The following is a 15,655-nucleotide window of genomic DNA, read 5'->3' as shown; positions in this document are numbered from 1 at the left end:
GCCCTGGTCAAACCATTGGTCTCTCCAGCCCAGCGCTAACTACTCTGACTGATGGTAGCAATCCAAGGTTTCAGGCAAAGTTGCTTCCCCAGTCCTGTGACCTGGATATGTCAAGGATTGATCCTGGTACTTTCTGCATGCAAGGGATCTGTTCTGCCACTGAGCTGTAGATCATTCCGACTCATGCACTTTTTGTGCGTGTGTGCAAAACTATTATATAACTCCAACACTAATAATAATGTTAGTGATAGCCCTATCTGATCACAAACAGAGAACTGAAGGCTACAAACACAATAGAAAATCTCTAACTGAGCATCCTATGTACCCAGGAGTGTGTGTGTGTGGGGGGATTCACAGCAGGGCATTTGCTGCATCTATTGCCCTCCTCACTCTGCCCAGAGCGGAAGGTGAAGAGGGTGGATTTCCCCCCACATTTTCCCCTGCTCCTTATCCCACAAAATTCCCTTCCTTTTGACACCAATGGAAGGGGGAAAGGAGGGCGCCCTTTCTGGAGGTGTGGCAAGGGAAGGAGAGGTCTTTGGGTCCAGAGGTTCCAAGGTCTTCTTTGACCATTTGTGGCTCTATAGCCTCTGGAACATGTGCAGAGTGAGGGTAGCATAACATTACCAGGGTCTGTATGACCATTACCCTCTAATAAACAAACTCATGTGGCGAAGTGCATATCTGTTTGGCAACAGGGCCACCCCAAAATAACATAGAGGCTTCTACGTACTAGAGGGACTCCTAAGACACCCAGAAGTTTTCAGATTAAGAGAGAGAGAGAGAGAGACAGAGAGAGAGAGAGAGAGACAGAGAGAGAGAGAGAGAGAGAGACAGAGAGAAGGACCTGTGAGCATCTAGGACATATGGAGTGCAGAGGTGTCAACTGATGGGAGTGTGGGAGAAGGGGAGAACAAAGAATCGACCTGCTCAAGTCTATAACTGCTCAAGATCCTGGGGGATGACGTAGTGTTGTGTGGGAATGTGTGCCACAAGCGACTTGTGTCCTGGCACTGTGTGATGTTTCAGGACAGTGGGAAAAGAACACCTTTTCCTGTTCTCCACATTCCTGCCCTCCCTATAGCTTTAAACTCTCAGATTCATGGCATCCCCAAACCTAAGCCTCTAGTGCTATATAGAAATTTTTTTTGGGGGGGGGACAGTGATCCTCGTTCCCTTCCACTTTCCTGTAAGTCCCTGTCTCCCTGAGGCCTGAGCTATAAGGTTCATATGGCAGGTTGGATGGAGTGAGAAAAGAGGGGATGTTTCCTCACCCTTTGACTAGAATGAGCAAGCCCATGCATGATGGCTTGCCTGGGGCACCTTCAATGGGCACATATAGCACTTTGAATGATAAAGCAGCAACTTCCACAAGCCAAAGCATTTCCCGGGGTAGCATCTTCTACATGAAAGCCACACCTTTCCTCTGAATTACTTTAGCCGATTCTCGAGAATTCAGTCCACGAGAACCATCACGCGCTTCATTTCTGAGGACCCAGCTTGGAAGTTACAAGACACAGTTTTTGGTTTTACACTCAGCGACATCTCTATCCTTGCACGTTTATTCAATAAAGGCCATTCTGATCAATCAAGTAGCAAACTACCAAAACACGTGTATCTGAAGGGTGGGCATAGCTCTCTCAGTGATAAAAGAAATAAATAAAGATGACTACATATGGCTGACATACAATGGAATGCAAATGATACAGATTGCAAGCCATAACACTGTAAAAAGCAAGTCTAGAATATTTTCTAGCTTAGCCCAAAAGAATTTGTTCCATAGCGCCTGATGCTATGCATGTTTACTCAGAGGTAAGTCCTGGTTTTCCCCATGCGACTTATTCACAGGTGTGTGTGCTCAGACCACAGCTTTATGGTGTAATTCCTATTACTCAGAAGTAAGTCTCATTGTATCAATAGGACTCATTTCCATGTTGTGTATTTAGGCACTGTAATCCTTTGCATGCTTTGGAGGAAGCTGCACTGGACACATACATAAGTTTGTGCTATTAGTCAAATGTAATAACCTCACAGACTATGAAAGAGCAACTAGGCTGTAGTCCTACACCCACTTGCCTGCGAGTAAATCCCCTTGAACTCAAGGTGATTTGCTTCTCAGTAGACATGCACAGGACTGAGCTGTTAGCCTGTCTACCTAATATTATTTTGTAAGCCCTCATTCTCAAAACGGGAACCTCACCCTGTCTTGAAGAAGGAACTGAAAATTGTACATTTTCAACTTTGCTGTAGTACACAATTACATATCACATCTCTATTCATACAACAGACTTCAGCTCTAGTAATGTTCTCTATGTAACCTTTGCCATTTCTTCTAGACTGGGGCTGCTTGACTTGCAACACTACGACAAACATCCATTTCAGTTTCCTACCACCCAACAAATTAAAAGTACAACACATGAGAAAGCATGGCTTCTGACCTGCCATTATTCATTTCATCTTTCCTGTACAAAATGAAAACGGATATATATTGCACTTAAAAACTTTACTTGTGAACAGGTAACGTTTTATCAGAATCAGCAGAAGGCATCTGGTTTACATTTGAAAAATTATTCTTTGGAAAAGAAGTGGAACAAACAGGGGACATGGGAGCACACACAGAGGCAAAGGATCCTGTTCAACATCATTGCATGAACAAGATGCAAAATTAGCGTCTCACTTAACAATGGCCTCCTTTACCTTTTATGAGTTGTGCCTTCCTTACTAATAAAAGTATATATATATATATATATATATTTAAAAACATGGCAGTAAAATAAATAAGGAAATAAATAAGAATGCTTCAAATCAAAGGTCTCGCCTGCACTGGAAGTTAGCTTCCCTTTAAAGAGGTCTCCATAAATAAATAAGAGATAGGGCCAAAATGCATTTCATGTTAATTGAGTGTGATCTTGCATGTGCATTTGTGTTTCTTTTCTGCTCGTGTGTTTATTCAGAGTTCTGTGCATTGCTGGGCACTTTTTGGAGGCAGAGGAAAAATGCCTGGCTGATAATGTACAAGCCACAGAAACACTCCAGTGCAGATTCAACCTTGCAGCGCAAATCCCCTGAGCACAGCTCCTGCAAAATGAGTTCAGAGTGAATGAGGTTTTATGTGCAAATAATATTTGATGAATTAGACGGTAGACTTAATAAGTGTGGACTCTTTAAAAACTGTTTAGCTTTGCATGTAGTATATACGGTAGGGGGAATCAAATGCAGATTACCTTATTACCACCAGGCCCTGATTTACATAGGATTGCTCAAAGGAGAAAAGCACATGTGATTTGGCAACATCTGTTCAAAAAATGAGATAAAAACATATCCATAGCCATAATAGGGAAGTGGTGGGACAAGGAAGAAACAAGCAAGATATTTTCCAAATCTGCTGTCTCTAGGAAATTCATACTCCGTTCCTTTACTTTCATGTAAATACTTCTAATTAGCAGTTCCACTTGAAACAAAACATCATTTTTTAATTTGCCTAGACCTGCAAATATGCTTGCATTGGAAACAGAACAATAAGCAGCATTAATATTGTACACTACCCATAAATTGATGTACAGAAACTCTTTGAATGCTCTAGGGAAGGGGATATCCTAATCTTTACAGAAGAATAGTTTAGGATTGTTATTGTTATTAATATTTTTTATTTATTTTATTTTTTTGCATTTTTAGTGATATACATTCCTCTTGGTTTTTTGCTTCCAAATTCAGTTTTAAGGCTATTTGGTAAAATCTACATAAGAGATCAGGCTCAATTAACAGTGTTCTCTCCTTTCTCAAACATTCAACTCTAAAGATTCATATCTCGAAGCTAAACATGCTTATATCAGCTTTGCCCTAAAATAAGAACGCATGCGTAACAAAACACGTTGGAGGAAAAGGGATGGAGGGGGGATGAGAAAACCCATTTTCAGATCTGCTTTAACCTCCTATAACTTCTAGCATTTTCAAGCTGAAGGGCTTTGCAAAGTTACATATTTAAAGTGCTCATCAAAGTGAAAAACCAAAGTGCTGTAGTATAGTTTAAGTAGCTGTTCTGCCTATGGCTAATAAATACATATTGTTCAAATAAAACCGATAACAGAATTTTGTCTCATGGATTTCATTCAGTTTTGATTTTTTTTTATATATTACATAATCCTTATTTCAGGATCTGTGGGATATGTTTTCTTGCGTCTTCACCTGAAAACATTTTTTTTAAAAAAACCACACACCTAGGATCATAACCTTTGAGAAGGTAATTACATTAGAGTAAATCTATTATAGTGTTTATTTCATTCCAGAATATTTTTTTTCCTAGCTTGTGCCTTGGTGTTTATCAAGGGCTTGGAGAACAAACTTCTTTTCTTACATTCCATATCTAGAAGTCATTCCATTCCTGAAATGGCATTCTTTAAGTCTGAAACAATCAAGACACTTTTCCTTATGCTTATTTTTTTAAAAAAACTAATACTGCATAGGGGGGAAAAGAATTCTGGAAAAAAATACAAACGTAAGCCACAGTTCACCTTTTCACCTTAAGATTACCATTTAAACTGAGATATACTTACCACTCACATTCATATTTTCTTAAACTGGTTACAACATCACAACTGGCATTTTAAACAAGCAAAGGTTTTTTTTTTGTATTTTGTTTTAAAGGATACCCTGAAAACTCAATTGATATAGCATTTTGAGACCTCAAATATTACACGTCATGTAGCATCGCTTTTGAATTTTGCAATCATGTTTGCAAACAAAATAGATACAACATTTTTATTTAAAAAAAAACCTGTTTAAAATGTAGTGAATGTTCCAAAGGAGTTAGAATCGAACTTTTCACATCTTGCTGCAGAAGATCTAAACTCTTAAGGCTTCCCTCTTCCCTCTTTTTAATTACTCAAGTCCCACTCTTTTTGCATTTCTCCTTCTGATTTCTCCAAGTGGGTATTTCTCTCTGCGCTGGACTTCCCCAATATGAAAATATTTCCATGCTTCTTTGTTCCTGATGAATGTTGGAGGTTAATGGCTGGATATCCCTGTTCATCTCCAAAAAAACTCAACTCAATATGAGATGATAGGCTACTGTTATTTTGCAGTAACAAAGATGAGCCGAATGGGAGAGCACATGGGCAGAATCTTTAGCCAGATACAAGGCAAGGGACTAGGAGAGGAGAGAGAGATGGGTTCTTTCTTTCTTTCTTTCTTTCTTTCTTTCTCTTGACATTTGTAGCACCTTCTACTTGGAATAGCTAATGCCTCTGGTGAACGGTGAGATGCACCCAATTGAAAGTCTGTTATTCTTATCCCTAGATATCACATAATTTATAAAAATATAAATAACAAACAAAAAAGGTAAGCTGGGTTCCATCTCAAGAGGTGTTTCTTGTTGTCCTCTGAGAACATATTGGATAAGTAAGGTCTCAACAAGCCCTATCCTTTGGAGCTGATTGTTCAGTCTGATAATAAATACCGAAAGGAAAGGAAAGGAAAGGAAAGGAAAGGAAAGGAGAGAGAAATGGAGAGAAAAGAACAGCAGTTCTTGCAAGAGGCTCAGCAAATTCTGAGGAAACCGAAAGCATTCCGCTGCGCTCGTGGCACAAAGGACACGACACCAAGGATCATTCAGTAGGGGAAATTGTGACCAAAGGCAGGGGGGAAATGAGCAGGGAAGAGACAAACTGTACAAGCGTTTTGCTTTCATTTTGTCTTTTTTAAAAAAGATGGAGAAACTATGCAGTGTTCTAGTCCTCAAAGCCTTGTTTGGGCCTCTGGGATATAGATCTCGATGCTGTCTGCACGCTCTGTGGCTGAATTCTGCCGGAAAGATGCCGCTCGTTTCGCAGCCATGAGGCGCCTCCGGGCTTCTTGGCGCTGTCTGTCAGGCAGGTCTAGAGACTTCTCTCGCGTGATAGGGAATTTTCCTTTGAGGGGCTTCTTTGGTACTGGAGGAGGAACCTTTCTTTCTTCCTAGTATTGAAAAAGAAGAATAAGAATAAAGAATAAAAGAATAAGAATAAGAATAAAAGGAATTGAACAAAGAAGCCAAAGAAGATTAAGCGCTACTGTAGGGCAAGTTCCGACATTTGCTAATGCTTTTGTGTGAAATGTTACATGTCCATGTGATTGCATGGAGGAAGTTGTTGTTGCTCTTCTTCTTGTTGTTGTCTATATCTATCTGTCTATCTGTCTATCTGTCTATCTGTCTATCTATCTATGGGGTGCGGGTGGCGCTGTGGGTTAAACCACAGAGCCTAGGGCTTGTCAATAAGAAGGTCAGCGGTTTGAATCCCCATGACGGGGTGAACTCCTGTTGCTCAGTCCCTGCTCCTGCCAACCTAGCAGTTCAAAAGCACGTCAAAGTGCAAGTAGATAAATAGATACCGCTCCAGCGGGAAGGTAAATGGTGTTTCCGTGCACTGCTCTGGTTCGCCAGAAGTGACTTAGTCATGCTGGCCACATGACCCGGAAGCTGTACGCCTGCTCCCTCGGCTAATAAAGCGAGATGAGCGCCGCAACCCCAGAGTTGTCCGCAACTGAAGCTAATGGTCAGGGGTCCCTTTACATTTATCTATAATCTATCTATCTATCTATCTATCTATCTATCTATCTATCTATGAATGAGATATGCAATGTCCAGACTCTATATTTAAAAAACCTTTTACTTTCATAAACACAGTGCTTTTTTTCCTAAGAAAATGTTTAGGGGTACTCTCATTTTGACTCAAGAAAATCACCATTTTATAGTTCAAATCGGGAAAAATAAATACAGTAAATGGACAAAAGTACAAAGATCCACAAAATACTTAGGGGTACCCCCTGCGTACCCCAGAAAAAAGCACTGCATAAACATATAATTTAGAAGAATATATTTACAATCTCATGCTCAGGTTTCTCCCTATTAACGTTTAGGGAACTCCTCTGTTTCACTTCAGACAGATCACACTAACACACACTGTCGTCAGCTGTATCCTGAGAAACCTCTCTCAGCAGTCATTTTCCACACACACACACACAGAGAGAGAGAGAGAGCGAGAGAGCGAGCAGAAGCAGCAAAAAGTTAAAAACGATAGTTACTGGAATAACAGTCACAACAGAATGGAATGCCTCTCTCCGGTGACTCGCAGTCAGCCAATCACATGAGAGCTACTGCCAAACCTCATGCTAAAAATAAACAACAATTCAACATAAGCAAACATTCCCATTTCAGGAAATTACACCACTATCCTTAACAGAAGTAACATCTGATGAGCTCCATTCTGGGTCATAAGTGCTGTTTCCCTGTGGAGAATAGCCGTTGGGAGCATGGCAGCTGAATCATGTATGATCAAAGCACACACCGATGTTTCCCTTCTTGTCATCCCCCAGCCCTACATAAATATAAGCTGCAGAATGTTTTCTTTTCTATTTGTGAACATGCTCGTTGCAAGTAAATCCAAAAATGGCATCCATTATTAAACCCATGGAAACCCCCAAAGAGATTTCATTAATGCTGGCATCCCTGAGGAATTACCTTGCCAGATCAATTTGTGTTTACTTTACTTAGAAGCAGAGTGGAATACTTATTTTCCACAAGGTCCACTTGCAACCCTATTAAAAATTGCTGAAGCTTGTTCAGTCTTTTGGAAACAGAGGGTGCTATTGATTTCAATCAGAGAGAGTGTGTGTTAAGCACATTTTAACTCTCCCACTGAAATCAATAGGACTCAGAAGTGCCTCCTTTTAACTGGATGGCACCCAGTCTTCTTCCCTACACAGAATTACATATTCTCAAATTGAGGGAGTGGTGGAAAGACTATCTAAAAGACTTGCTTTTTAATTTGACCCATTATACTTTGTTTGGCTTCTGATAAGTATGAGATTGTCGCTGTGCGCTCATCTCTATTCTCTTCTCTACATTAAGACCCTTAACATTAGTTATTGTCAGGCACACCCTAGCATAAGAACATAATGTGAGCCTGTGACCAGGAAAATGGCCCATCTAGTCTTGCATCCTGTTTCCACAGTGGCCAACCAGATGCCTGTGGGAAACCAACAAGCAGGACTAGAGTGCAAGTACAGTCTGCACACCTGCAATTCCCAGCAGTGGTGTAGCATGGGAAGGGGTGCACAGGGGCGGTTGCCTCAGGTGCAAAATTGTTAGGGGCACAAAATTTCAACACCCAGTGCTGCCTCAATACAGCTGTGCACTTCCGTCGTTGGTCTCCATTGAAAATGGCTTCTCCGTGTGACCTCTTCAGACAACAGAACAACTCTTCTTTTCTTATTTCTGTGGCTGCAATCTCCTAGCTGACGTGGATGCCTTAGGCAGTTCAATGCACATGCATACCTGGTCTGTTTCCCTCCCTTCCTCTGCACAGCCCTGGGCACTGGCAACCCATGCTATACCACTGATTCCCAGCAAGTGGTATTCAGAAACATACTGCCTCCAGCAGTAGATGTAGAACATAGTCATCATGATTAGTAGCTCGTAGCAATTCCAGATGAAGTCCTTGCCTTATCTAAATATTCCATCCCATGTCAGGATTTCCCCATTGCATGCCCAACTTTTCTGCAGCTCTGTTCATCTCTGTTAGATTACTCTTACTCACACTACTACCTGTGTAATGTTCAATGCCTTTGAGTTTCATCAGCAAACAATGGAAAGCTCCCAAGTTTTTCTACCAGCTATATATAAGAATATAAGAAGAAGCCTGCTGGATCAGATGAATGCCTGTCTGGTCCAACTTCCTGTTTGTCACAGTGACCAAACATCATGGGCTTCTCACCATGGGCTTCTCAAGCAAGACATGAGGGTAGGATCACTCTCCCACTGTTGTTTCTAGCAATTAGTATTCAGAGGTAAATTGCCTCCATGATTTTCCAATATATAGCCAGCATGACTAGTAGTCGATGACCAACTACCTAAGAGGATGAGGAGTTTGCTTTGGTTACTGGGAGTTTGGATGGGCCCCATGAGTCACCTTGCATCAGTATCTGTGTATTTTTTTAAAAAATCTGATCTGTTGCTCTATACTCTCACCGGGTTTTTTTGTGTCTTGAGCCCCTCTGTATAAAAAGTCAGCTTTGTGTTTCCCCATTTACTAGAATGGGGAACCAAAAACCTAGCATAACTTTCCCCCCTCCTGGCCAAAGTGGATGAAATGTGCAGGCACAGAAACCAAGTGAAGCTGAACAATCCTTCTAAAGCCCTTTGTGTTCCGCTTCTCTCTCTCTCTCTCTCTCTCTCTCTCTCTCTCTCTCTCTCTCTCTCTGTGTGTGTGTGTGTGTGTGTAGAATTAAAGTTTCCTCTCACTGTCAGTTCTTGAGCTGACATAGTTTTTCCCCTTCTCCAGGTTTGGGGAATACCCTGATATGCCTCCAAACTACCCATAGTGCTACTGACATTTTTTCCAGGGATAGGAACACCAGATTCCAGCCTCAGAAAGGAAGACCTGATGCTTCCTGTGAGCCATAGGATTACTGGGTCTAAGAAGAATGCGGCACCTATCTACAGTATAGTCGAGGATAGGATTAGGAGCAACAAATGTGGGCAGTAGATGTCATGTGCGCTTCCTCCTGTGCAGCCATCCCTCAGAATTAATCTTGCAGAATCAAAGACTCAAAGCATCATTTAGACCAAATAAACTACAGTTTTGTCAACATTAGGAATTTCCCATTAATGGAGAGTGGGCAAGCATTGCTGATCCATATTTTACTGTATTTATTCGAGTCTAATGCGCCATCGAATCTAATGGGCGGCTCAATTTTCAGAACCTTGAAACCAGTATTTGCTGGTGAATGTAAATGTGCCATCGAATCTAATGCACACCTTAATTTTTTCAAACGTAATTTAGCCAAAAAAGGTGATTCCAGTAAATACAGTAATTTATTTATTTATTTACCGCTGGAACTCCCCCCACGCACCCACTAAAGTACAATGTGAAATAACTGGCTGAACTGGAAATAAATTCAGACTTGAAAGATCAATGGGATGTTAGTAACACAAGAAGGTTGCACATGTCAGTGCCAATTGAAAAGGAGCTTGTCTGCACATATTTTGCTTACCTTCCTTTCAGGTGATTCTATTATTTTCCATTCATTCAGTTTCAGCTGGTGCAGTTCATCAAACTTCATACTGACATCTTCAATTGAAAGCTGTAACAAGTCCCAGAATCCTGCTAGATCCTGCGAAGTCGGCCGTGGCATCGCACTGGGATCCTGACATAGATACAAGAAAAGAGGTGTAATTCACTTGGGAGCCAGGATGTAAAATATTTTTGGAATGATGCAAAGCTTTTTCACACAAAACAGGTCTTTCCTACATAGTGCAAAAGATATGAATACTCTATCCCCAAACTTAACCATGGTTTGGCTGAATTTGGATCAGAACCAGGGTACATATATGAGAAAATGGGTGCAAGATATGGATCAAAGAATAACCAGGAAACCATGGAACTGGATTGGGGACAACTTCCATTCTAATATAATTTCAGGAGACCTTAGGCAGAACTATTAAAAAACCCTCTATCAATGGTATTTAACGCCTTATAAATGGAACTTAATATACAAGTTAGGGTTGGATAAATGTTGGAGATGTGGATTGAACAAAGCAGATTACGTGCATATCTTTTGAAATTGTTCTCAAACAGAAATATTCTGGAAATCAGGCTAATATCTCTTCTATGTTAGTAACCTTGGAATCGAAAACATTTCTGCGTGGCTATCTAAAACACAAAACTGTTGGCCAACAAGGGGATTAGTCAAACAATAATCAGTTCCTAGAAATCAGGTTCCTCATTTTACCTTTATGTAAACAATAGAGTGGGTGGAGAGTCAGGCTTCTGGCAGGCCAAATGCCACCTTGGAGGAATATGGGATCCTCCTAAACTGAGGGTCCTGGTTGCGCTCGGGACCCTTAAGCCACCCCCACGGGGTGTGTTGTTGCTAGGAATGGCCCAAGCCTTGTCTGTTGGGCCCTGGGAATGCGCTTGGCTGTTTGGGCCAATTGAGGCAGGTGGCATGATCCCGGGGTCCTATAAATACGGCAGCACGACGGGGGTGGGGCACTTGCTTCGCGCTGCTGAACACCCTCCCTCCCTCCCTATTTTAGGTGCTGCTGCTTTGGCCTTGCTTTGGATTGGGTCACCTGCTTTGGAGCAGGGGCTGGGTAGGAATTTTTCTGTTTGGCAGATTGGCTTTAGCCACTTGGTTTTCACCTACCCCTTTAGCAATCGTCACAACTTGTAAGGTTTGGCGGTTAGGCATTGGTTTATAGAAATGTGTGGGAGGGGAGGTGTGGCCATCACCTGCCCCTCCAGAAATAGGGTATTCCGCTAAAGGAATCTGGGGGTCCTGGATCTCGTCCAAAGCCCACTTGAGGGGCTAGGGCCATGCCAAGACCACAGGAACCCCGGGGTGAGCTTCCATCGATCTTCACCAATGTTGCTCCCTCGTTTGGTGTTTACCCTTTCAGACTGCCTGGCAGAGAGGCAGGAGTCAGTTATAGTCCCTGACCAATGCCTAGGCCAATACCGCTCAATTTGTTTTGTAATCAATAAAGTTGTGGCCTGAATTTTGCCCAAAAACTTAAACTAAAATTATGTGTCTGTTTGAAGTTATTTACTGGGGAAGGGCTTGGGGGCCTTGGGGCACAACTGTTGTCTTGATGGCAGCAATACAAGAACATAGAAGAGAATTGAGAATAGATGAATTTATCACAAAATGTGCAATTATTCTGATGAATCGTACATCATTTTCTGGTTAAGTGTGTTTATTGGTATGAAATACACACACACACACACACACACACACACACACAAATGATTATATTTTCCAGAAACAAACAATCTAAGAAAAGGAAGGAGGTGTCTTCTAATAGCCCTGACGCCATAGAAGTTCTAGAAAGAGCTCCCATTGACCAGGAGGTGACACTTTAAACATTTTTCAGTAGACCCTTCTTGCTATTAATGATCCCATTCACATATCCCTTCTCCTTTCCAAAGGTCTGCTGTGAGCCACACACAGGGCCCTCACTCTACCATTTATCAGACTGTGCCTTAGGGGTTTCCTGTCAAAAGCCAAGCATGTTTTGAGGAGACTTTTTGTGTTTTTCAGAATTAACTTTGCTCCTTAGGAAATCCTTAGTGGAGGAGATGGGAGTGGCTAATGCTAATTTATTTTTTCATTTTACATGTAATTCAACCAATAATTTGTTAATTTTATATCTCAGTGCAGCATGCGTCAAATGCATAGTATGTGCCAGACCATTAGAAATTAGATGGAGGTTAATACCATTTTGGTTATTGCAAATGAGATTTAATCCACTTGCAGCATTTAACAGAAGTCTGGCTGCTTGTGGCACAGTCTACCTGGCAATGGGTGGTATTTCATAGAATTGATATTTGCATTGCAGATATTCTTCACTTTATCCAGGCTTATGCTTTATATAATATATATAACACCATGACTATTAGAAATAGCCCACTGTGGTTTTCCATTCCACCCTAATTTAAGGGGGTGATTTTTTACTTCCTAGACAGCATCTTAAAAAGCAGAGACATCACCTTGCCAACAAAGGTCTGTATAGTTAAAGCTATGGTTTTCCCAGTAGTGATGTATGGAAGTGAGAGCTGGACCATAAAGAAGGCTGATCGCCGAAGAATTGATGCTTTTGAATTATGGTGCTGGAGGAGACTCTTGAGAGTCCCATGGACTGCAAGAAGATCAAACCTATCCATTCTGAAGGAAATCAGCCCTGAGTGCTCACTGGAAGGACAGATCCTGAAGCTGAGGCTCCAGTACTTTGGCCACCTCATGAGAAGAGAAGACTCCCTGGAAAAGACCCTGATGTTGGGAAAGATGGAGGGCACAAGGAGAAGGGGACGACAGAGGACGAGATGGTTGGACAGTGTTCTCGAAGCTACAAACATGAGTCTGACCCAACTGCGGGAGGCAGTGGAAGACAGGAGTGCCTGGCGTGCTCTGGTCCATGGGGTCACGAAGAGTCGGACACGACTAAACGACTAAGCAACAACAAGAGCAAGTGATTCCGCTGGAAACAGTGAGTTTGCGTTCTGCATAATTGCCAATGTTGCTCTTTCGTTGAACAGCTCTTGCTTTACATTCTTTGGGCCACAAGAGGGCTGCCTCCTGCCACCGAAATGTATATATAAATTGATAATGTGCAATGCTCCACACTAATAACACCTGCCCAAAATGCATAACGCTGGAGATACTTCGTCTTGAGGCACCCTTAAATTTGATCTTATCCAGAAACTCGTCTTTCCGAAAACAACAACACAGAAATGCAGCTTGAAATAAATTGATCTACGGCCAGAGGGAAAATAGCTAACAAAAAGGGCATGGATGATGTTTGCACTTCTGTATAACTGCATTGCCTTCAGCTGTGATCTCATTAGAATTCAGAAGGCTAGTAACATCCATCTCTGGTAGGTACCAACATGAAGAAAAACCCTGGTTTCTGCAAAGGAGAATCTAATATGTAACTGCACACACACACACACACACACACACACCCTTTGTTTGTGTGTATCTGACTACACTATTAAGAATAATGCACCAAATTCACTTTTGAAATTACTTAAGGCGGCACTCCTGGCCTAAACATAAATCAAATGAGAATATCGCCTATCTTGCAGTTAGGTGGGTTAAGATGAATGATTTTGCCACCGTGCAGCAATTTTAGAAATGCAATGCAATGGAATTCACAGACGACAAGATCCTATCAAGGCACTATGTCTGCAATTGACTCCAAAGCTATCCCTCTTTCGGGAAGTTTTTAAAAAATCTGGCTTGCAGAAGCATAAAAGTCTTAGGGTGTATCTGCACCCATGTTTTTCAATGTTACGGAAGGATTAAGGAACGATAACGCCGATAGACACACTACGTCCTACTTTTTATGTTCATAATGCGTTATCACCTTGTCTTTTTATCGCTTAATTTTTTATTGTTTTATGCTGCTATATCGGTGTAACATTGCTCATATGCAGTGTTTAACTTTTTTTTACTGCATTCAGGCTCGTTCATTCATTCATTCATTCATTCATTCAATATCTACTTTGAACTTCAAAAAAGGGTTTTATTCCCGGGGTAGCTTACAATTATCATTATCCATATTTTTTTAAAAAGTATGACATTAAAAATAAATAAGTAACAGTAACAACCCCCTGATCCCAGCTGTGTTAAAAAGTCAAGTTCTGAGAGACTAAAACTATTTAAAAAAAAAACAAACACCCTGGGAAAATCTGTGAAATGTTTTCTTGTTGGGTGCAAAAAATAAACAAAAATGCGGCTGGTAATGGCAGGTGACAACCCCTCTTCCTCTCACCTGTGCCACTACAGTGCACACCTGGATGGAGCTGTGGTTGGGCAGGGTGTTGGAAAGGTTGAGGCTGCATAGAAGTACTGCCCAAGCCAATTTGGTACTCCCATGGGTGCATCTGTCCCCACTGCTCATTCCATGCAAGATACAGCAATGGCGGCAATGGAAGGGCCATTCTGCAGCTCCATCCCATGGCCCCTGCTGCAAGGAAGGAGCCAGGCAGACACCACTGAGGAGAGCATTCCACAAGTAGGATGCCACCATTAAAAATGACCCACCTCACCTCAGGCAGCACCTTTGGTAGGAGGGCCTACCAAAGAAGACTGGCTGATGTGGGGGAAGCTAATTCTGGTACTGTTGCCCACAGCTCTGAAGGGAAGTGTCAACATTTTGAGTCAAGCCTGGAGATAGAACAGGAAGTGGGGCAGCTGCTCGTTGTTGAGACTCAGCCCCAAGATTACAGGGCCGATAGGTCAATTTGTGGAAGTGTTCAACTTGGAAACTGAAATCCATTGGCCACTTGCTTTGCCCTTACTTCATCTCATGCTCGTGGTGCTGTTACAAAAGCATTACAGTGGTACCTCGGGTTACAGACGCTTCAGGTTACAGACGCTTCAGGTTACAGACTCTGCTAATCCAGAAATAGTACCTTGGGTTAAGCACTTCAGGATGACAACAGAAATCGTGCGGCAGTGGGAGGCCCCATTAGCTAAAGTGGTACCTCAGGTTAAGAACTGTTTCAGGTTAAGAACAGACCTCCAGAAAGAATTAAGTTCTTAACCTGAGGTACCACTGTAGTGATGTTCAGTGCCCTCCTAGTGAGACTCATCCCAGTTGCTCTGATTCTGTATGGCATTTCTGAAGCCAGGAAATATGAAACGTGCCAAGTCTGCAATTGATTTGTGCTCCATTCATAAAACAGTCCTCCCTCCCTCCTTCCCTCTCACAGCCACTCACCACATACCTTCCTGCGGGGGGGGGGGGGGAGAGATTTGGAAGAACCTGCCACATTCTGGCAAGCTTGGTTGCTACGGTGTGTTTCTGAGGGCCGAACTTCATGTGATGTTAATTGCATGAGAGGAGCCCTTAAGGAATGTATTTGCTGTAGTTAAGATGTAAATCAACAATCATAGCTCCCTATTTACATTTTTTTTTTAAAGTGCACATGAAATGCATCCACTCAATTAACATCAAGTCTGCTTTCTCCTTGGCTCTTCTTTTCCCACTCTAGAAACTGCTGGCTTTTTTTTTAAAAAGAAAATGTTTATTTTTATTTCTGTCCTGCACCATCTGAAGAGATGCTGCTGGACTTCAGTTTCCATCACACCTGGACACACCTGGATGAGGGTC

General features: G+C 41.9%; 1 protein-coding gene across 7 annotated transcripts in view; it reads right to left on the bottom strand.

Annotated features, from left to right (window-relative positions):
- Positions 1-3,867: 3,867 nt before the first annotated feature.
- DLGAP2 (DLG associated protein 2) overlaps positions 3,868-15,655 on the bottom strand; it is a 403,016-nt gene continuing 391,228 nt past the window's right edge. For all 7 annotated transcript variants that reach the window (XM_053380806.1, XM_053380804.1, XM_053380807.1 and 4 more), the window contains 2 exons: positions 10,030-10,182; positions 3,868-5,952 (listed from right to left, as the gene is read on the bottom strand). In XM_053380806.1, the coding sequence (XP_053236781.1) occupies positions 5,734-5,952; positions 10,030-10,182 (372 nt within the window). In that variant the 3' untranslated portion in view covers positions 3,868-5,733. The remainder of the gene's footprint in view (positions 5,953-10,029; positions 10,183-15,655) is intronic.

This window comes from Podarcis raffonei, chromosome 3 (genome assembly GCF_027172205.1).
Source record: "Podarcis raffonei isolate rPodRaf1 chromosome 3, rPodRaf1.pri, whole genome shotgun sequence".
Lineage (NCBI taxonomy): Eukaryota > Metazoa > Chordata > Lepidosauria > Squamata > Lacertidae > Podarcis > Podarcis raffonei.
The sequence above is the reverse complement of the archived record's forward strand: the minus strand, read 5'-3'. Positions and strand labels throughout refer to the sequence as shown.